Source organism: Euprymna scolopes, chromosome 4 (genome assembly GCF_053919585.1).
Source record: "Euprymna scolopes isolate OS-2025 chromosome 4, ASM5391958v1, whole genome shotgun sequence".
Lineage (NCBI taxonomy): Eukaryota > Metazoa > Mollusca > Cephalopoda > Sepiida > Sepiolidae > Euprymna > Euprymna scolopes.
Window position 1 is genome coordinate 170,941,961 of NC_136485.1, and position 23,516 is coordinate 170,965,476.

A 23,516-nucleotide genomic window follows, 5' to 3' on the forward strand; every position below is an offset into this window, starting at 1 on the left:
ATTTTCTTTCAGCATGTGCAGTGATTTTCAACAAGAAAGAACGTAGGCGTTTCAGTTTGAATCGCAATTTCATGGGAGACTACATCGGAGTTGATAATCGACCATCGTTAATGACTTTGGTGCCGAAGAAAGAGAAGATCGAATTTGCCGAAACAGTAAATAAATTTGACAGACGTTTCAAGGTAAGAATGAAAACTAGAAGAGACCAATTCTTAAAATGTATTCTTTCATTTCAAAAGTGATGTAAATTTACTGAAGACGAACAAAAATGCTGTTTCAAACTTAATTGTGACAGACCAATGAAAATGCTTTTTTTTTTTTTACTCCGGAGTCACCTCTTATCAAGGCCTAAAGGCCAATTGAGGATAAAGGTTAATGAAAGTAAGGTGGTAATTTGGTTTGTCACAATTAAGTTTGAATCAAATTCTACCCAATATACACCATTAACAATTACTAATGAATATACTATTTCAAATTTAATTGTGACAGACCAATGAATATACTATTTCAAATTTAATTGTGACAGACCAAATGATATGCTATTTCAAACTTAAGACAGACCAACGAAAATGCTATTTCAAACTTAAAACAGACCGATGAAAATGCTATTTCAACCTTAATTGCAATAGATTAATGAAAATGCATAACAGACCACGAAAAACGTACAAATAAAATGTTATTTTAAACCTATATGTAACACACTGACGAAAAATTCTATTTCAAATTTAATTGCAGCAGAAATACTATCTCAATCTTAACCCTAAAAAACTAACTCAATTGGAATTCTTTTTTAAAGTAAAATATACCAAACCAACCAATGGACAGAGCATCTTATTAAAATGATTGTATACATCTGAAATAATTGTTTTTTAAAATTCACTGCGACGGACACTACCTTGCATAGATTCATCAACACATTTGTAATGTACAACTGAAGTCTAATCAAAGGGCGATAACCCCAGACGTTCATTACGTAAGGAAAATAACCGGAGATTTTGAACATAAGCTCACCGACAATGTAATAATTCGCTTAATTGACTAACATGTGGGTGCCTGTGTTGATTGGTGATCTTTTAAACCAACGCATTTCAGGTGAAAACATTAGTACGTACTTACGTGTCATGTCGAAATTAGTATAGATTCCAAAAATTACGAAAAATGATCCAGTAGAAGATATGGCATATCTTAGATATGCTAGACATATTTTTAACAAAAAATATCATCCACATTTACGCTCTATAAAAATGTGTTTTGAAATGGTGGACCCTTAATTTAAGCCAAGAGTTATCTCCCTTGTTTGTCATGCTGAATTAGTCGCACAACTCTTCCAAATAAAAACATACAATAAAACTCCATAATTTGATTTTTCTGCTGAATCATTTTTCGTAATTTTTGGAATTTATACTAATTTTCACATGGAATGCGTTGGTTTAAAAAGGTCACCAATCTACACAAGCACCAACATATACTAGCAAGAGCAAAACATCTTTAGATGTGAAGGCCGGAAGAATGAATATCAACATTTAAAAGAAATCTTTATTTTTTTGTTAATTTTTTTTTGAAATTTTATATCCAACTAGCAGAGGTACCCGTCGTTTCCCAAGCCATATAAAAAAGAAAATGAAGTTGCGTTTTAACTACACTTGCTAAATGATTTTTGTTGTAATTATTTTCACTGTGCAATAATTTATATCAGTTTGAAAAAAAAAATCCGCTGATGTCGGCCCACTGCTATGAATTTGAAATAGGGGCATGTGAGCGAGAAAACAAATGTTGAAATCGTTTAGAAAGAGACGATTTTACGTGGCGCCCCCTCACCGTCCATCAGATTTTGCGGTTGTTAAGGTAAAAAAAATAATATTTTGTTCTAAATTTTACATATTATGCATCTGAGTCCATGTCCTTTAAGACAGTACTGGAATCGAATTAGATTTTGAAAGTTTTAGCAAGACATACATACATACATACATACATACAGACGTTTACCCTTTATATAATAGATGTTTGTTTGTATTTTTCATTTGCAGATGACGAAACGAGATCTGATCCTGACCTCGAAATGCTTGTATATGATTGGCCGAGAGAAAGTGAAAAAAGGGATCCATAAAGGGTCTGTCATTGAGGTGATCAAACGTGTGATCCCCATTCATCAAATTCAGAAAATTGCTCTTAGGTAAATGAAAAAACAATTTTGCAACGTTCGGTTTTTGTCTTTGTGACATTTTTTGTTTTTAAAGAAATTGCTCCAGACTAGGCACGAGGCCACTTGATGTAAGGAACTAAAAAAAAAAAATAAAAAATACCACTTCAAGGGAAAAGAGCAGATAATGATAAGAATTTTGAGATATTGTTTTGGAAATTAATATGCAAATTAGATCATCTTATGAGATGGGGAGGCAAGTAAGCAGGAACATAGCTTCATCTTAAGAGTTAAATAGGATGACACGTTATAAACAGCCAACTTACCTATCTGGCGTTGTCAGGGAGTCTTTTTGTTTTCATTTTTGCTTCACATTTTTTTCTTATATATTTTTTACCAAATTATTATTATAAAAAATAGGATATTGCCAGTTCGTATGTTTCAGATTTAAAGAGACATCTTAAATGAGAAGTTGTGCAACAAGATGTTTGTTCACATTACATTTAACTTTCTGCATGTTGATACATCCGAGGAAACATGAAAGCAGGGGGGGGGGGATTCTAAAGACAGGTTGTCCAAGGAAGGAAGTTATTAGAGTAGGAAGTTTTTGTTATTTGAAGACTTCTGTAGTAAAGTGGGGCATTTTTGAAATTTTTTAATTGCATTTTTACACAGAACAAGGCACTGTGCCACTTTGATCTTGAGAGTTACTATCTGAGACATAATTTGCAGAGATACTATGTGGGTAGTTGAGCAGCAAAATGTCTGTTTACATGCCACTTGAACTTTTGCATGTAAGTACAATCAGGAAGCAGGAACCCGGAAGAGAATTTCAAAGTCTAGCAGTCCTGGGGATGAAAATTAGAGTAGAAGGCTTTCTGGCATCTGAAGCTGTCTCCTGATGGGACTTTGCTGCTTGTCGGGTTAGTCGGGGGTATTTACGTTGATGCGTTACAAGGGCTTGTAGTTCGTCGGAGCACTTACTATTAAAATACTTGTAAAACAAGTAGAGGGATGCATGACATTTCAGGACCTATCAGGTTGGCGACTCTCTTTTGAACCCTGTCCTAAGAATGAGAGACTAGTAGCAGATGCACCAGCCCAAATGTTTTAAAAAAATTTTTTTTTTTTATTACATTTTCACCCCAAACAAGGCACATTGCCACTTTGGTGTAGGGGGCTACTATCAGGGGCAACAACTACTGGGGCACTATGTAGGGATTTGTACAGCAAGATGTCTGTTCACGTTGCACTTGAACTTCTGCATGTCAGTACAGTTGGGGAAGCAGGGACCTGGAATGGAATCCCAAAGTCTTGCGGTTCTGAGGAAGAAACTACTGGAGTAGAAAGATCTTTTACATCTAGGGATCTCTACAGTGTGGGGGTGGGATTTTGCAGCCTGTCGGGTCTGTCGAGGGTGTTCACGTCGTGGGGGCACAAGTGCTTGCAGTTCGTTAGAGCATTCACCATTAAAATACTTGTAGAACAGGCAGAGGGATGCAATGTTTCGTCGATGGGACAGAGGCTGAAGCTTAGATGCCAGTTCAGGGCCTATCAGATTGACGACTCTCATTTGAACCTTGTCAAGGAGCGAGAGACTAGTAGCACCAGCCTAAATATGACAACAATACTCCATTACATGGGCGAATGGTGGCCTTATAGAGGTACAGGATACTTTCGGGTGTTAGTAGTTTTCTAGCACGGTAGAGAGAGCCCACCTTCCTCGCAGCGGCCCTGGCAATGCCCTCGATGCAATTGTTCCAACTCATGTTTCCTGTGAACGTTAAGCCAAGGAGCTTGAATGACGTACTCTCAGATAGAGTCGTTGGCCATTGCTATAGGTGGTAGAGAAGGTTTCTTGTAATTATTGAATGAAACTAGTTTAGTCTTGGCGGCATTGAACGTGACCATCCATATTTGTCCCCGTTCCACTACAGACTGAAGGTCATCCTCTAGTGTTTCTGCCATTTCTTTAGATATGTGTTTATTTGTTTTCCTGTTGTGCCTGTTATAGAGTGTGGTGTTTTCAGCATATATACCCATCTCAGAGGTTACAATGTGGTAAGAATCCTCCATACATGGACGAATGGTAGCCTTGTAGAGGTACAGGATACTTTCAGTCGTAAGTAACTTTCTAGCATGGTAGAGAGAGCCCACCTTCTTTTCAGCAGCCTTGGCAATGCTCTCAATGTATCTGTTCCAACTCGTGTTCCTTGTGAACATCAAACCGAGTTTGCATGAAGTACTTTCAGATAATGTATCATTAGCCATGGCTTTTAGTGGTTGAGAAGGTCTCTATTTTACAGTAAAACAGTATTTATGTTGAGGGAAGTATGAATGCAGTATATTCGTCTGAGTACATTCTGTGCATGAAACACTGCAGTGATGGGTCAGAGGCTGGATCTTGGTAGACAGTGCAGGACTTATTAGATTGGTGACTTTTTCTTTTGCATAATTTCAAAGAGGGAGAGAATTGTGTGTTTGGTGTATCAGTCCAGATGTGGAGACTAATACTCGATGCATGGGTGAATGATATCTTTATAGAGATTTACGATAAGGTAGGTTTGAGAAGTTTTCTAGTCCAATACACGGAGTCTACCTTCTTTGCAGCAGACTTGGTTGTATCTTCTATGTATTTATTCCAATTCATGTTGCGGGTGAAAGTTAGGCCGTGGAGTTTGAACTTTGAACTTCCAGGAAAGGCGTTATCAAACATGGCAATCAGTGTTTGGTAAGATTTTTTTAATAATCGTTAAAGGAAAGGTCAGTATCATTTAGTCATTAAATTATTAATGGAAGCACATAGTTATAAAACTATAATTAAATCTGATTATTCAAGGAGACGTTTCAACAAGAACTAGTTTACGTTACGTGAGTCTAGTTGTTCGTATAATTATTGGAATAATAAGATTCTAGTTTGTATGTTTAACAAATATGACAAAATAAATATTAGTTTGTTTTTCAGTTTTCTATATTTTTAATGTTTGATGCAAGAAAATCAATTCTTAAATCAATTATGATTAATATTGTAATTTGTGTAAATTTGTGATTTTTCTGTGTTCCGTGTTTGTGACGTGTTTATTCCGTGTTTGTGACGTGTTTATTCCGTGTTTGAGACGTGTTCATTCTATGTTTGTGTTGTGTTTACTCTGTGTTTGTAATGTACTCATTTTGTGCTTGTGACGTGTTTATTCCATGTTTGTGACATGTTTGTTCTCTTTTCAGTCCAATGCAAGATGATCTGCTCATCATTTACGTACAAAGCCAGTATGCAAGTCTGATTGAATCGGTATTTAAAACAGAGTTTCTCCATGTTCTTTCAAAAATCTACAAGAAAACTACCAACAAAGATCTGCTGGTTATTTTTAACAATAAGTAAGTATTGATTTGGAATTTCTCTTTTAATTGAAGACATCAGTTCTTTAGGTCATAGAAGCAGAGATAGCCGATGTTGCCCGGTAGAAATAACTTTTAATTTGAAAGTTTCAGCCAATTGTTTTAGCATATTTATTTTGCTTCATCATCTTATAAAAATGTCTTTTTTAAATTTGATGATTTTTTAAAAGTTTAGTTGTAAATGCTTGCTTCCTATAATAAATAAGGATCAATTATATATATATATATACTAGCAGAAGTACCCGTCGTTGACTGGGTTCAAAAACAGCCTACAGAAAATGGACTGTGATTGATGAAAGTATGATAGGTTATGAAAAGGAGGGGGTTGTAAAGAGATAGGATTTGATACTCAAAAATTTTACCCTAAGCAGAATATGATGAAAGTAAAGATAATTTTTGCGAAAATATATTTTTTATATCAACTTTGTTTCCATTCGTAGCCAAGAGTGATCAACAAAATGATGTTTCCTTACAAAGAGAAAATGTTATATATATATATATATATTAATATGAATATACAAGAAATAAATGTTACCATAGTCAATAAAAGTTACTTTTATGGTAGAAAAGTTCATTGGTTTGTATTTTTAAGTAGTTTGTAAAAAAATTTTTTTTTTCTAATTCACGAAGCGGTTTAAAAATAAATCAAAATTGCAGTGACTTTGAAATGGAGAGCCCCGTTTTCAATTTGAAGGAGGGACACCTGAGCATTCTGTGTTAATAATTTAAGAGAGTTCCGTCAAAGTAAGGAATATTTATAAACATATTTTAATGTTTTCCATTATTTTGTGCTTAAGGAATATTCGATTATGGCATGTGTAGTTTATATAAAAATTCATTTAAGTAGTTATCGCCTCAAATTTTGTTTTAATTTCGGTTCACTGAAATTATTTCAAGTAAAGAGCATTAAAAACTATTTCAAAACAAAAAAAAAACATGAACTGAACTTTTATTGACTATGGTAACATTTATTTCTTGTACATTTATTTTTTCGGGTAGTTGTTTGTTGGCTTTTCTGCTAAACACTCTTACTAAATAATATCGACAAAATATCGAAAAACAAAGAAACAAAAACAGTTTTGAAAAATAATGAAGCTTTACGTACTTTAGTAAAATAATCTGAAACAGCAAAATGGGGTATTAAAAGAGTAAACACTTACTTTAGTTTTTTAAAGCAAAGAATCGATATAAATATGAATAAGAAGAAAATGACGCCCTTTTCAAGCAGAACAGCTTCGTTTCAGTTTTACAGTATTGAACGGTGTATTATTGCGCCGTCGGATTCAGGGTTGTACTATTGTAATGTAAAGAACATGCAGAAAGGGTTGTAATCAACTGAATTCCTTCTAGTACACTGACAAAAAAGCTTAAACAGATATATAAATAAAAATAAAAAGGTTATGAAAATGTTTTTAAAAAGATACGTAATCACGTGAGCAGGATTTTTTTCTTCTTTTGACACGATAACAAGTAACGTTCTTATTTTTTATTATTTATCTATTTATCTATTTTTCGAAAGAGTGCCCCGTGCAAGTGGAGAAGAAAAAAACAGAGTTATGCAAAATTTGTGTCGAGAATTGTCTAAAGTTCCGACTTATTTTTTTGGCTTTCACTTTAATAAAAACGTGAATTTATGAGGTGAATTTATTCGACACAATATGATTCAACTAAAAAAAATAAATAAAAGCTAACGTGAATTAAGATTAAAATTAATGTGTTATTGTGGACCCTCACCCCCTTTAAAAAACCTTGTTAAACTTTGTGACATATTTCCATTCTATGGAGGTCAGGCACGAACGAACATTCAATAATTTTATTATACCATATTTCTTCAAACTGAAACAATTATCAAAGTATACTTACGCAAATAGATCTGAAAAGTCTTTGTTAAAGTTTTTGCCACATTTCCATGGAGTACAGGCGCGAACGCAGACCCCACAATTTTATTATACCATCCCTATTTAAGCTGAAACATACTTATCAAAGTATTCTTATGTACATCTATATCAAAAACCCTTGTAAACGTTTTTTATTTTCATTTTTTATTTTCATACTTTGGGGGACAGGCGCGAACGCGGACCCCACAATTTTTATGAACCACCGTTCTGCCAGATCAAACATACCCATTCCTGATCCTCGATACATCTTCTATCATTATATGTAATCAGTTTTTTAAAATAGTCAACCATATAGGAGCCTATTCGTGACCACACACAGACACACAGACACACACAGACACACACGCAGCCGTTCAGCTTTATATTATATATATATATATATATATATATATATATATATATATATATATATATATATATATATATATGTTTATGGGAAAATATGTTTATTCAATTATATTTCACCTTTTATTCATACCAATCCTTTAATTTATGAAACTCGATATAACTACATGGCATATACAAATAAATGACAAAAAGTCTTTATTCCAAATTCTAAGATGTTGTCCATGTCAGACACTACATTAAAAATTAAAAATGGCATACATATAATAAAACACAATTGCAACTACTCTTCCAATTTTTTCAGATTTATTTAATCATGCTCATATTATTTTGATTTTCTTTCAAAGTTAATGTGTTCTTATTCTTTTGATAAGTCAGAGCGGAAATCATTAAAAAATTGACAGAATCATCATATGAATGTTTATGTACTACAAAACAGGTGCTGTCAAAAAATGAACATTTTAAAATGATGTCATATATATATATATATATATATATATATATATATATATATATATATATATATATATATATATAATATATATAATATGTATATGTATATATATATTATATATATATATATACCAAATACCTCACTACTAAACAGACATCTTTTCATTCCCACCCACACCAAAAATACGAAAATCTACGACACTCTTAATAGACTTGGTTTTCACTTGATACAAACAACTTCCACAACAATAAAACAGACATTAAAAACTACCAAGCACTCCCCCAAAACTCTCACATCCGACGCCGGTATATATTCCATCCCATGTAACAACTGTCAACAAGCGTACATAGGTGAAATACAGCGAAAATTGAAATTAAGACTTTACGAACACAGAAGATATATAAGGAATGGTAACGCCCTAAATGCACTCTTTTGCCATTGTGCAGAACACGATCACTCATTTAATTTAGATCATGCGAAAATTATTAAATACGTGATAGATAGAGCTAAAAGAAGACTTTTAGAATCAGCACTAATATTAAATACTAATATTATTACGCAAAGAAAAGGCTTCTACCATTTAGTCCCTAGCATAGGGAAAATAATAATCAGAGAACAAAATATCAAAACAGATCCTGGCTAACTGTTTTTCCTTAAACATTTTAACAAAATTAATAAGTTTAGAGAAAAAAAAAAGTGTACATATTTATTTAACGTATTTTTAAAAGTGTATATATAGACATTGAACAACCCAACCTTCCCATACGCACACATATGTTTGTCCTTTCCGACATGGGTAGGATTCAAAAACTGTTCTCTTTTTCGTATGATCTATCACTTTTTCTTTTCTTGCATTTTTACTTCAATATCCTGAAGATGTCCTCTGAAATAAGGACGAAACGTTGATTATTTTAATAATTTCATTCGGTTTTTCTATTTTTTATCAAAACATAACGTAAACCACCGCTGGTATTTTTATTTTTATTTTTTATACATATATGTATATATATAATATACATATAATATATATATATGTATATATATAATATACATATATATATAATATATATAATATAATATAATATATATATATGTATATATATATAATATACATATATATATAATATATATAATGTATATATATAATATATATATATATAATATATTATATATATAATATATATATAATATAATATATATATAATATAAATATAATATAATATATATATAATATAATATATATACATATATATTATATATATACTATAGTAAGTAATACTTACTAACTAGCTCTGCCTATGTATTGAGCACTGTTGAAGTAAATACTTAAAGTTTACGCATAAACTTATACCTTCGTATATTAATTTTATGTGAGTAAATGAAGTAGTTATATATATTATATATTATATATATATTATATATTATATATATATTTAATTATTATATATATATTATATATATTTATTTATTTATTATATATATTATGTATATATATTATATATATTATATATAATATATATTATATATATATTATGTATAATATATATTAAATGTGGCGAATAAAAGTTATATATAACTTTATTATATCATAACAAAAAGATAAAAAAAGTTAAGAGGAAAAAATTAAGAAAAACAAACTATTTAGGCTTTGATATTTCAAAACTAAATGCTTTCATCAGAAGAGGAGAAGGCCAGAATTCTACAAAATTCAAATGTAGAAAAACTGGCTTAAAACATTTAGATATGAAATGAGAATGAAGTAATTCCGATAATATGACATGAAATAGTTTCAAATATATAAGAGTAAATCGAAAGGGTAATATATATGTAGGTAACAGTAATAAAAAAAATGGCATAAAGAGGCTTTTCTTTAATTTTCCCCTTAACTTTTCTTTATTGTTGTGATGATATAATAACTTATTCTCGATTGGTCTTCAGACTTCATAAGTGGTTACTCGCATCTACAAAAAAATCAGTTAATAATATAAAACAAAACAAATGGTAATCCTAATGTTGACTCTCGTATCATAGATTAGGAAAAGATGAGCTTATTTATCATCTGGGCCATTAGTGACGAATAAGAATGACAAACCAACAGAATCTAAACTAGTGTTGAATAATCCAAATCCCCAATGACGTCAAACAAAATGTCAGTCACAAGTCTGTAGGCAAAGTCCAGGAGAAGACGACAAACAAAAGTCGGTCATAAGTCTGGATACAAGGTCCAGGAGATAACATCAAATGAGGATGAAATTCTACAACTTAAATCTCTGGTCAGTGAATTTGACATTTTTGAAACAAGACTGGTGAAATGTTGACGTCATCTGGGCCAAATAAAAAAAAGATGTAGAGAGAGACGTTAAAAGACGGAGTCGAGACAGTGACACGAGAGGGTGCTAGAAGCATATTCTTCTGCACACCACCACCAAACCTCTCATGCACACTAATAGACTTGTTAAATTTGTCATTGAAAACAGAAAGGTTATATTTACAAATAAACAAAATATTTTTATAATCAGCTGTGTTTGTCTTTATTATTGCCAATGTATGTATAAATCGAGAAATGACAAAGATTGTTTTTTTAAAAATTAAATAGATTTAAAATACATTTGGCGATTCGACCATCACAGAAATATAACACTATTTACATTACGTTTTTTCCCTCTCTTTTTATAAAGATTTGAATACACTGTGAAGAAAGATGGCTGGCTTGGTGGTGGACAGAAAGTCGTGGAATTTCATCTCGGTGAAGGTGACCGTGCTCAGTTCAAACCTTCCGGAAAGTGCCTTCATGTAACCATCGGGCAGGGATTGCCTAAAGACACACGTAAGAACTGTTTTGCCTGCACGCTTTCGGTATCATGTATACATTTAGCACCCTTTCAGTATTATGTATACATTTAGCACGCTTTCGGTATCATGTATACATTTAGCACGCTTTCGGTATCATGTATACATTTAGCACGCTTTCGGTATCATGTATACATTTAGCACGCTTTCGGTATCATGTATACATTTAGCACGCTTTCGGTATCATGTATACATTTAGCACGCTTTCGGTATCATGTATACATTTAGCACGCTTTCGGTATCATGTATACATTTAGCACGCTTTCGGTATCATGTATACATTTAGCACGCTTTCGGTATCATGTATACATTTAGCACGCTTTCGGTATCATGTATACATTTAGCACGCTTTCGGTATCATGTATACATTTAGCACGCTTTCGGTATCATGTATACATTTAGCACGCTTTCGGTATCATGTATACATTTAGCACGCTTTCGGTATCATGTATACATTTAGCACGCTTTCGGTATCATGTATACATTTAGCACGCTTTCGGTATCATGTATACATTTAGCACGCTTTCGGTATCATGTATACATTTAGCACGCTTTCGGTATCATGTATACATTTAGCACGCTTTCGGTATCATGTATACATTTAGCACGCTTTCGGTATCATGTATACATTTAGCACGCTTTCGGTATCATGTATACATTTAGCACGCTTTCGGTATCATGTATACATTTAGCACGCTTTCGGTATCATGTATACATTTAGCACGCTTTCGGTATCATGTATACATTTAGCACGCTTTCGGTATCATGTATACATTTAGCACGCTTTCGGTATCATGTATACATTTAGCACGCTTTCGGTATCATGTATACATTTAGCACGCTTTCGGTATCATGTATACATTTAGCACGCTTTCGGTATCATGTATACATTTAGCACGCTTTCGGTATCATGTATACATTTAGCACGCTTTCGGTATCATGTATACATTTAGCACCCTTTCGGTATCATGTATACATTTAGCACCCTTTCGGTATCATGTATACATTTAGCACGCTTTCGGTATCATGTATACATTTAGCACGCTTTCGGTATCATGTATACATTTAGCACGCTTTCGGTATCATGTATACATTTAGCACGCTTTCGGTATCATGTATACATTTAGCACGCTTTCGGTATCATGTATACATTTAGCACCCTTTCAGTATTATGTATACATTTAGCACCCTTTCAGTATTATGTATACATTTAGCACGCTTTCAGTATTATGTATACATTTAGCACTTCATTTATCACAGCAGGTGAAAAGAATACACAAAGAGAAATAAAATTTTAGTTATAAGGTAGACATAAGTAAAAAATACATAAGTAATTAATGATCGTTTATGCAAAGTTAACCTTTATGTAGTTACTAGCATTACAGCCCGGCGTTGCCCGGGTGTTTGGAGGTGTATGTTGAGCAAAAAAAAAAAAAAAAATGGTCAATTTTTTAAACTTTGATCCCTATTATGACCCCTTAACATTTATTGTTTGGGGCTCAAATCAAGTTATTAAGTTAGATCCACATCCAAGTGTTTAAACCCAAAATTGGCGGAGGAGTTTGGTAGAGTTCTCAAAGGTCAAATCGTTGAACTTTGATTCCTTAACAGCCAAATTTCTGGCTGAAAATTGATTACAAAGATTTTCCCAAATCTCAGTACCCTGTATATCAAATTTCGAGTCTGTAGACTTAAAATTGACAGAGTTATTGCATAGGGAAATGTACACAGACACACACACTATATATATTAAGGAATAAATAACTATATATATATATATATATATATATATATATATATATATATATATATATATATAGTTATTTATTCATTAATAATGTTAAATCAGCTCAGGTCTGATCAACATGATACCATTGGAGCAAGCCCAGAACGAAAGCTAATTTTATGTTTTTTTTCATTTTTAAAAAATCAAGTATGGTTGATGATAACTGTTGTGGTGGCAACCACTTATTTGCATATGCGAATAACATAACACTATAAATGGCAAGCCTAGGTTGGTCTTGGTGTGTCTTACTCAAATGCCACCGGAAGTGACGCCGAAGAGCGTACATGTCCTCCCACCAAGACTCTCTGACTCAACACCGTCATTTGTACATATTGTAAATATACCTTTTCTTTAATACACTTATTATTGCGTTATCTTGTTGTTTGCGTCTTCATTGTATTTCCTTACTAATTATTGCGCAACCTTGCAACCACAACAGTTGGCGACGAGATATGAAGCGTCAAATATAACAGTTTGACGAAGAACTATTTAAGAAAAAAAAAAAGAAAAAAAGTACAACACAAAGGTTGACCATTTTTTTTAAGGAATGCAAAGTGTTGACGAGCAAACGGATTTTACGCTAAAGAGAAGTTTCAACTCAAGTGAAAAAAAAAAAAAACTCTAACGTGGCAAAAGCGACAATTTACGCCGTTTTCTGGGAATCCGACTTGCAAACGAATGTAAAAGTGAATTTTTGTTTGTCGCTACACGACAAATCTTACTAAAGGACCAACTTGCAAACGAAAAGCGAACTTTGTTCTGTCGCAAAAACGACAGGTCAGACCCGTATTACGGAAAGCAAGGAAGTAACCTACGGAAAAAGTTCACCAGTGGATTCTAATTACTGTTGTCCGTAAACAAAACAACAACTAAAGGACTTTTTAATTAATGTTTTGGTTGACATCGGTACTAAAAGGAAATACCACAGCTAAAACTAAAATTCAAGGAAAGGATTTTTTTTTTCTTGAAGTTGTCACTGAATAACGGATAATACAGTAAAACGTCACGGAAAAAAAAGGTAATCTCAATTTAAGAGGTATTTTAATTACTAAAATACTAGAGAAAAAAAAAACTCAAAGAACTAAATGTACTGCATACATTTATTCAATTGTGACTCGATTAAAAAATAAAAACCCAAACTTTTATTTTGTGGAAAGAGTTACTTATTAGTAAGTGCCTAAAAATGGAAAGTCAATTCCATTTCGTGATTCCAGATAAACCTGTTTTATTTTTTTTTTGCAGCGTGACTCGCAAAAAGAATATATTATTGCAAGCAGCGATATTATTATTGAAAACAGGAGCTTACAGCAATTTGCTTTTTTTGTTGTAACCCAAACCGGTGTATATGGTACATGGTACAATATTTTTTTTAACTACACACTAAAAAAAACAAAACAAAAAAAAACATGGAAGACTTATCAAAAATGTTCATGCAATTTTTACAAGCACAGGCTGAGCGGGATGAACGCAGACAAGCTACACAAAACAGGCACAGGCTGACCGCGAGGAAAAGAGAGAGGACAGATTATTGAAATGGCAGCAGGAACAAGAAGAAAAGCAGAAAATGGCGCAATTAAAGCAGAAAAAACTGCAATTGGAACAGGAAGAAAGGCATAAGAAACTACAATTGGAATATGAAGAAAGACAAGAGGAACGTTTTGCTAAAACACTGGAACTACTAAAGAGTAATCGAGAAAATGTCGACAGTGTTAATTTCTCCCATACAACTATTTTTAATAGCATAGACACATTTCATTATGTGCCTGAGGAAGAGAAGAATTTTGAAGCATACTACACAAGATACGAGGATGTTTTTCAACTGGACTGTAAAAATTGGCCAAATAGTCAGAAAGTGAGCCTCTTACTCAGAAAATTGGGTACATCAGAACACAGCAAATTCATAGATTACATATTACCTAAAAAAACTGCGGAATTAGAGTTCATGGAAGCTGTAAAATTACTAAAAGAATTATTTAATCCAAATATATCTCTTTTTCATAAAAGATGGCTGTGCATGAATCTAAGAAAGATGGACAACCAAGATTATTTGACATACGCATCAGTTGTCAATAAAAACTGCGATAATTTTAAGCTTGCAGAACTAACGGTAGAAGATTTTAAATGTCTAATCTTCGCTCAAGGGTTAGTTTCCACGAAAAATGCAGAAATACGCAGACGAGTGTTGTCTAAGCTGGAATCTGAGCAAAATTTAACCCTCCAGAAACTAGCAGAGGACTGTGAAAGGGCCATTACACTAAAAAAGGATTAAAAAAATATAGAAGAATCCGGAGTGGCATATGTAAGAAAAGTTAGAAAACCATACGCACCAACCAAGAACTTTACAAAGAAAAACAATGGAACGGGATATTCCAAAGATAATAACCATAAATATAGTACACAATATAACAAGCCTCTTCCTAGATATAACTGTAAGAGATGTGCAGAAAAGCATTGGGAATCAGATTGTCCTTATAAGAAGAAAAAATGCTACATTTGTAAGAAGGTGGGACACAAAAGCGATTGCTGCAGATATAAAGATTACACCAGAAAGAGAGTACAGCAAACAAAATCAAATACAAAATTAGACAAAGATCGGCGAAAATTCGTAAAAGTGGAAATATTTAAAACATCAAATAAGTTACAACTCGACTCCGGCTCCGATGTTTCTATAATAAACCTGAATACGTGGAAAAAGTTGGGAAAACCGGCCATGATGAAAACTAGTAAAGCAGCCCGGACGGTAACTGGTGGTGGTATAAAATTTGAAGAAGTTGTCCTCCCGATAAAATTGAAAGGGATTTCGAAGAAATTAAAAATATTCGTACTAAAAAATAGTGAAAATCTGTTTGGAATAGATTTAATTGAGAAATTCGGACTATGGGATAAGCCAATCAATACATTCTGTAAAAAATTAGAATGTTCTTCTCCAACAACAGTAAATATAAAAGACGATTTAAAAGAATTATTTCCTGAGGCATTCACGACTAACTTAGGTCGCTGCAATAAATTAAAGGCCTCGTTTGAACTTAAAGAAAACGCCAGCCCAATTTTTAGAAAAAAGCGAAATGTTCCGTTTGCTGGGTTGAAAAAGATTGATAAAGAATTAAATAGATTGGAACAGACGGGAATTCTATCAAAAATAGAACACAGCGAGTGGGCAGCCCCCACCGTATACGTAAAGAAAAAGAATGACAAAGTTAGAGTGTGCGCAGACTTTTCGACCGGGGTCAACTCCCTATTAAAAGATCACCATTACCCCCTACCAAGCCCAGAGGAAATATTCACGAAGTTGAATGGGGGTAATATCTTCTCCAAGATAGACTTGAGCGACGCGTATTTGCAAATACCGGTCGAGGAGAATTGCTCAAAAATACTATGCATCAATACGCATAAGGGATTATACAAATACAACCGATTGCCTTTTGGCATCAAAGTAGCGCCTGCCATCTTTCAGCAAGCGATGGACACCATGCTAAGTGGTATTGAGTGCGCATGTGCATACCTGGACGACATTGTTGTCAGGAGCAAATCTCTAGAAGAACATAATGAACATTTGAAACAAGTATTTACTCGAATACAAGAATTCGGCTTTAAAGTAAAAGAAAGTAAATGTGACTTTTGTATGAGCGAGATTAAGTATCTTGGACACATAATAAACAAACATGGACGACGTCCAGACCCAGACAGATCTGCAGCAATAAAAAATATGTCAGCACCCGATAATGTAACAACCTTGCAGAGTTTCTTGGGACTCGCAAATTATTACCAATCTTTTATTGAAGGAATGCATAACTTGCGAGCCCCCTTAAATAATCTGCTTAAAAAGGATACACCGTGGAACTGGACGCAAGAATGTCAAACCGCTTTTGACAAAATAAAGAGCGCACTAACATCCGAATTATTCTTAACGCACTTTGACACAAACTTAAAAATAGTCGTCGCTAGTGACGCTAGCTCCTACGGCTTAGGAGCACGCATTCAACATATTATGCTGGATGGGTCTAGAAAACCAATAGCGCACGCTTCGAGAACGCTGATACCAGCCGAAAGGGCATATTCACAAATCGAAAAAGAAGCATTGAGCATAATCTTTGCCGTGACTAAATTTCACCGATATTTATATGGTAGACAATTCATACTTGAAACCGACCATAAACCGTTAGTCACGATCTATGGATCAAAAAAAGGATTGCCGGTATACACCGCAAATAGATTGCTGCGCTGGGGTACAATATTACTTAATTACAATTTCCAGCTACAGCATCTAGCATCAAAAAAGATTTGCCATGCGGATGGACTGTCAAGACTGATACCACAGAAACACAATCTGGAAGAATCAGTCATTGCAGCAATTCGGACAAATGTTGAAGTAAAAAATATGGTAGCAAACATCATTAAGGAACTACCCGTAACTTTGTCGGACATTAAAAGGGAAGCCGAGAAAGACGAATATATAAAGGAGATAAAAGAGAAAATTATAACTGACACAAAGGTGCAGGAAGTTTTCTCCATATGTGACGATGTGTTACTGTACAGCGAGAGAGTGGTAATACCCAAAACATTGCAGAATAGGATGTTAAGAGATTTCCACACAGGACATCCGGGGATAAATCGAATGAAGTCGTTAATGAGAAGCTACGTGTACTGGCGTAACATGGACACTGACATAGCGACAAAAATTGATAAATGTAAAGGATGCCAGTTAGCGGCAAAATCTCCACCTATAGTACACAAACCTTGGCCGAAAACCGACCAACCATGGTCGAGAATCCACATGGACTTCGCTGGTCCAGTAGGTGAAAACTATTATTTAATTGTAGTGGATAGTTTCACAAAATGGCCGGAGGTAATGCGTTACAGGAATCCAACAACGAACAACTCAATAGGGTTCCTACACGAGTTGTTTGCAAGATTCGGTGTACCAGACACACTGGTCACTGACAACGGAACACAGTTCACATCCGCAGAGTTTAAGGAATTTTGCGACACGTTCCGAGTGAAGCATATCACGACTCCGCCGTATCATCCAAGGTCGAACGGCCTCGCGGAAAGGTTCGTGGACACGCTAAAACGAGCGTTAAAGAAATCCATTGGAACACCAACAGAAAAAGCTTTGCAACAATTCTTGCAAGTATATAGGATTACACCACATCCTAGTACACCATCAAACATATCATCAGCTGATCTAATGTTTGCCAGAAAGGTAAAATCAGCGTTTGACAAACTATTGCCAAGGCAGGCAATTATCCGAAACACTACACACACGAGAAGAAAGAAATATAACTCGGGAGATCGAGTATATTTTAAGTGCTACAGAAATAACACATCTTACTGGGAATGTGGAGTAGTGGATAAACGCATTGGTGATTGTACATACATAATTAAAGGTCCACAGAATATACATAAAAGGCACCTAAATCAGATAAAAAAACGTCATATCCAAGATGATGATGATACGACAACAGTCGAAGAGGAGGACACCATAAATATCATATACGGATCTTTTAATTTGGAACCGCCTCAAAATGCACCTGAACCCCGAAGATCAGGTAGGAAAAGAAAAGTGAATGAACCATTAATGGTAAACCCAAAAAGAAAAAGATATTGAAATCTGTGTGACTTCAAATCTTGGGAGGGGGTGGGGGGTGGCAACCATTTATTTGCATATGCGAATAACATAACACTATAAATGGCAAGCCTAGGTTGGCCTTGGTGTGTCTTACTCAAATGCTACCGGAAGTGACGCCGAAGAGCGTACATGTCCTCCCACCAAGACTCTCTGACTCGACACCGTCATTTGTACATATTGTAAATATACCTTTTTATTAATACACTTATTATTGCGTTATCTTGTTGTTTGCGTCTTCATTGTATTTCCTTACTAATTATTGCGCAACCTTGCAACCACAACAATAACTAAAACGACTTGTTCATTATTCTAAACAAACAAAACATTAGTTTTCGTTCTGGACCCACTCCAGGCTTGAAACCTCTGGTATTATTTTGATTTGACCTGATCTTTTGTAATATTTAAAATAAATAATTAAATATTATGATCTTATTATTAATAATTGAGCACTCTGTTGGATTTCCTTCTAACAAACAAAACCCCCAATGCTTCCATGAACTTTGTGTTAAAGTTTGGGTTTAATTGTTTTTTTATAAAAAAAATCACTGTATCATGTTTTGGCTGTATTGTTTTTAAAAAAAAATTACTTTTACATATCTATAGCATGAGAGGCTGCTTGAAAAATTCATTAAATCTTTTTGTCCTTAGGACCATCTCTAGAGATTCCAGGTGGAAACTGCAGCCGTAACAAACTTAACGCTCAGGTAACAAATATGGAATTTAAACCTCCAATTCCAAGCAATAAACCTCCAAGCAGTAAACCTCCAAGCAGCAGACCTCCAAGCCATAAACCACCACGAGTAACTCTCCAGTCAGGAGGGCAGCAGAATAGGCCAGCACCACCCAAGTCGAAACCACCACAAAAACCAAATCATTTGAAAGGTAAGTATAATTTTTTAAATAGATATTATTGTATTCGAAGTGGCGGCCATCTTGAATTCTTTAAGCTGCTTGACAGATTTGCTTTTGTATTCCATTTTGAGAAGGAGATTGAAACTTATCAAAGATGTTATACCTGTTGTGTGTCAATAATGTGGTACTAGCTTGGACCAACTTGCTTGTGTTCAAGTTAAGTGGAGAGAGGTCGGAAGATTAAGACTGACAGGCTTCAAATTCATTGACTTAGATTGACTGATGCGTTGCACCTGCATGCTAGCAGGGATCACGAGGCAGGTCAGTGCATGTTGAATGCAAGTTTTGTTGATGGGATTTGCCACCCCACCCTCAATATATAAGGAAGGGACACACATGAGTTTTTAGTCTGACTAGAATCAGAGCCAATCAGAACAAGAGAGTCTTGCAGTCAAGATTAGGGAATGGAAATAAGAAAGAGATCTGAATCGTTTCAACGATGTAGAGGCTCTCCCAGAAATGAGGAAAATCCTGAATAAAGATTTTCTACAAATAATAATAAACAAGTTCTGTTTTAGCAACATGCATGACTTGATTTCCAGATTGAAATGCAATCTCGTGTTAACATCGACCAAAGAAACGAGAAAAGGTGTTTGTCTTAAGACCCCATTACAGATTGTATAGACACAGTCGATCAACAACACGTCATAGTTATGTACACACCATACACATTATATCGACCGGTATGCAACACACTATCCATGATATTTTTTTATTAATATTTAGCACTAAGTCTCATATTTAACGATTTGATACATGCAAGATCTTTCAAAAAATAGATCCGTAACCCAAATACTGTCCTCAGTTGTTTGTTTCTGGATTCATCTAGTTTATTCTGACAATATTTTACACCGATTTTTTTACAGATTAATCAATTTGTTCCAAAAATACTTTTCGAGAATATGAAGACATATAGTCATAGAGTAAGTGGACAACAAAGTCCATTTCTATTTTTAAACACAACTTTATTTATTTTTATAGAAATTGCTCCGGATAAGTCATGAAGCCATTTGATGTAAGAGCCTGAAAAATGAAATATTGCTTCAAGGTCAAAACTTGCCAATGATAAGCGTTAGATGGATTACATTCTGATGCAGAAAACAGCAATTCTTCCCCCTTTGTCAGAAACATCGCTCATGGAATGTGAGGACTAAAGAACAAAAATAGGGAATAGAGAGTTACGAGGCTGCCAAAAGTAAACCTAAGATCCACTTTCTGACCTCCTTAAATTATAACGTGGGGTCGAGTTAGTAAGAAACCCTTCAGACTTGAACCAGAAATAAACGTCTGAACATATTTTCACCGATCTTCATAATTTTCTATCCTTTCTTTAATTTTTAAACTGAAAAAAATAAAAAATAAAAAAGAAACAAAACAATGTGTTTCTCTAATGTTTTGAAATGATATTGTTTTTGTTACATTTTGATTTGTTTTCTTTAGTTTACCACAGCATTTTCAGAAAATGAAAAACACATCTAACTTACAAGAGTTAAACTTTTCCAACTGAAAAACTGATGCGTTCCTCTAATTTATCCGTTTTGAAAATATATTGTTGTTATTTCCATCTTTTTTTTAAAGTTATCTTCATTAACTTGTAAATTAGAAAAGGAATATATAAGGACATAAACAAAAGGTTAGAAAGTCTTCTGTTGTGTACTTAGTTGGCCTGAGAGATGACTTCTGATTGGGTAAGCCAAGCTTAGAAATCAAGCAAAGATTCGAAAACATAATTGGTTTGGTGTTGTTTGTACTGTCATTGCTGCTACTACATAATGTTGTTTAATACCTTGTCCATTTTAAATATTTGTTTATAAACGGATGTAAAGTTTTTATTATATGATACATTGTAATTTTTGTTATTCTCTTTTCTAATGTAGGAAACACGATCCAAACAACACAAAATGGAAAAGATATTCTAAATAACAATGTACCAAATCAGATCAAACAGTAAGTTTTTTTGCTTTTTTTCTTAACTTTTAAAATCTGGAAGAAAATATTCCAAGTCTAAAACAACATTTCACACTCTATTGTTGCATTGTATAGAAAATTGGCTGAAACATTTGTGCAAAACAAACTACCCATGCATAAAAATTCAGTGGAAAATAATAAATTCATTTTAGGTAAAAACTCAATTACGTATTTATGTGTCATGTTGAAATTAGTAAAGATTCGAAACATTTTGAAAAATGATTAAGTAGAAAATCTGCTAGAACTGTTAGATATTGGCAGGGCAATGCCGAAGAAGTGCTGGTCGATGATGATTATTATGATCGTGATTAAATTTATAAAAATAGAATGTCAGAAAGAATGTTATTATAGCGAAATAAATATTTACAGATAAAATTATTTATGTTAAAATGTTTTAATAGGAAAGGTATGTTAGAACACAAAAAATCTAAAAGTAGAGTCTGACAAAATAGAGGTCACTTTAGGTGATGTGGACTTTAGGAGAGAGAGTTTGAAAGACACGTATCATTTTTTAATCAAGAGTCAGGAGTGAGAGAGAAGACTGAGTACGTAGCAAGAGGGAGAAAGAGATGGTCTTCAGATCACAATGCCTCCCAGTACAGGGGATCAGAAATGCCGATAGTCTAGGACCAGAATTGCAATTTTCCAATGGGGAAACATTTGTAATAAAGTTGCTGAAAAGACAACCTGAAATTTGTTGATTCATTGAGATGAATCTTCTTTGAAGCTTTTTGTCAAACAAGACCAAAAACGGATCAGATATGTATCTCCGATTGGCCCGATGTTAAAACCCCAGAGAACTGTTATCCGTCCCTTTCTGTTGTAAATGTTACATGTCCGTTGTTAAAGTGCATCTGTTAATATATCGACTCTGTTGTAAATGTTATACACGCATTAATTCAATGAACGATAGAAAAACGAGATTAGACAAATGCACGTATCTATACACATGTCATATAGATGACTGTGACACTTATATACAAATGTATATTCACTCTGTATACACACATTTATTAGAATATTTTATACCACTAGACGATGCATGAATTAAGACACATATATATAGAGAGAGAAATAAAAAGGAACAAACCGAGTTATGTGTTCATCAACGTTTCGTCTTTATTTCGAGACTTTCTCTGGATGAATGAGATTAAGAAAACAAAAACACCAGTACACATATTTGATAATTATTTTTTTTTTCAAATATTTGTACTGGTGTTTTTGTTTTCTTAATCTCATTCATCCAGAGCAAGTCTCGAAATAAAGACGAAACGTTGATGAACACATAACTCGGTTTGTTCCTTTTTATTTCTCTATTTTGTCAGAATACTATTTCCATTATTCTCATCATATATATATATATATATATATATATATATATATATATATATATATACAAGACACGCGTATACATAATATATACGCTCGTTATACACCTCTTCCCCAATATACAACAGAGCTATGTTTTTTTTACAAAATAAAAAAATAAAAAACGTAGATATTAGCAGTCTGTCATTTTCTATTTTGAAATGGTGGGTCAAAATTATTTTATCAAAATCATAAACTGCAGTTACCTCCCCTGGATTTTGAGAAATTTTCAACATTAAGAAATACAATAAAATTATAATTCGATAAATTTTATTTTTACTTGTAATTATTTTTCTACTTGATCATTTTTCATAATTTTTGAAATTTTTACTAATTTGAAATGTAAATACGTATGCATATTTCTTTTAACTGAAATCCATTTGTTTGAAATCCCATTATACAGAACAAGCACAAAAAAAATTCTACTAAAAATCAGGTAATTTTATTATATTTAATTTGATTCAATTTTCATCAAAGTTTGACACATGTAAAATATTTTCTTTGGTACTCAACACATATTTTATCTTTTTTAATTTTTCAATTTTTGGAGAGGGGATCAAACAAATAGAGTGTTAGAAAGATAACAGTTATTGAATTTTCTTTTCGCTTTATAAGTTTAACCATCTCAAACACATATAGCATTTCCGAAGAATGATTGAGAGACTTGTTTTTCCCTGCTCCAAGCCGTGAACCTCGTATGACTATGTTTATTATTTTTAAAATTATTATTATTTTTAATGTATAAATCAAATAAAGTTCAAGTTTGTATT

General features: G+C 33.4%; 1 protein-coding gene across 1 annotated transcript in view; it reads left to right on the plus strand.

Annotated features, from left to right (window-relative positions):
- LOC145270267 (unconventional myosin-Ie-like) overlaps positions 1 to 23,516 on the plus strand; it is a 255,365-nt gene that overhangs the window by 227,437 nt on the left and 4,412 nt on the right. Inside the window, exons 21-26 of the mRNA XM_080125913.1 lie at positions 13 to 182; positions 2,028 to 2,173; positions 5,366 to 5,515; positions 10,912 to 11,060; positions 19,147 to 19,380; positions 21,288 to 21,357. Of these exons, the coding sequence (XP_079982039.1) occupies positions 13 to 182; positions 2,028 to 2,173; positions 5,366 to 5,515; positions 10,912 to 11,060; positions 19,147 to 19,380; positions 21,288 to 21,357 (919 nt within the window). The remainder of the gene's footprint in view (positions 1 to 12; positions 183 to 2,027; positions 2,174 to 5,365; positions 5,516 to 10,911; positions 11,061 to 19,146; positions 19,381 to 21,287; positions 21,358 to 23,516) is intronic.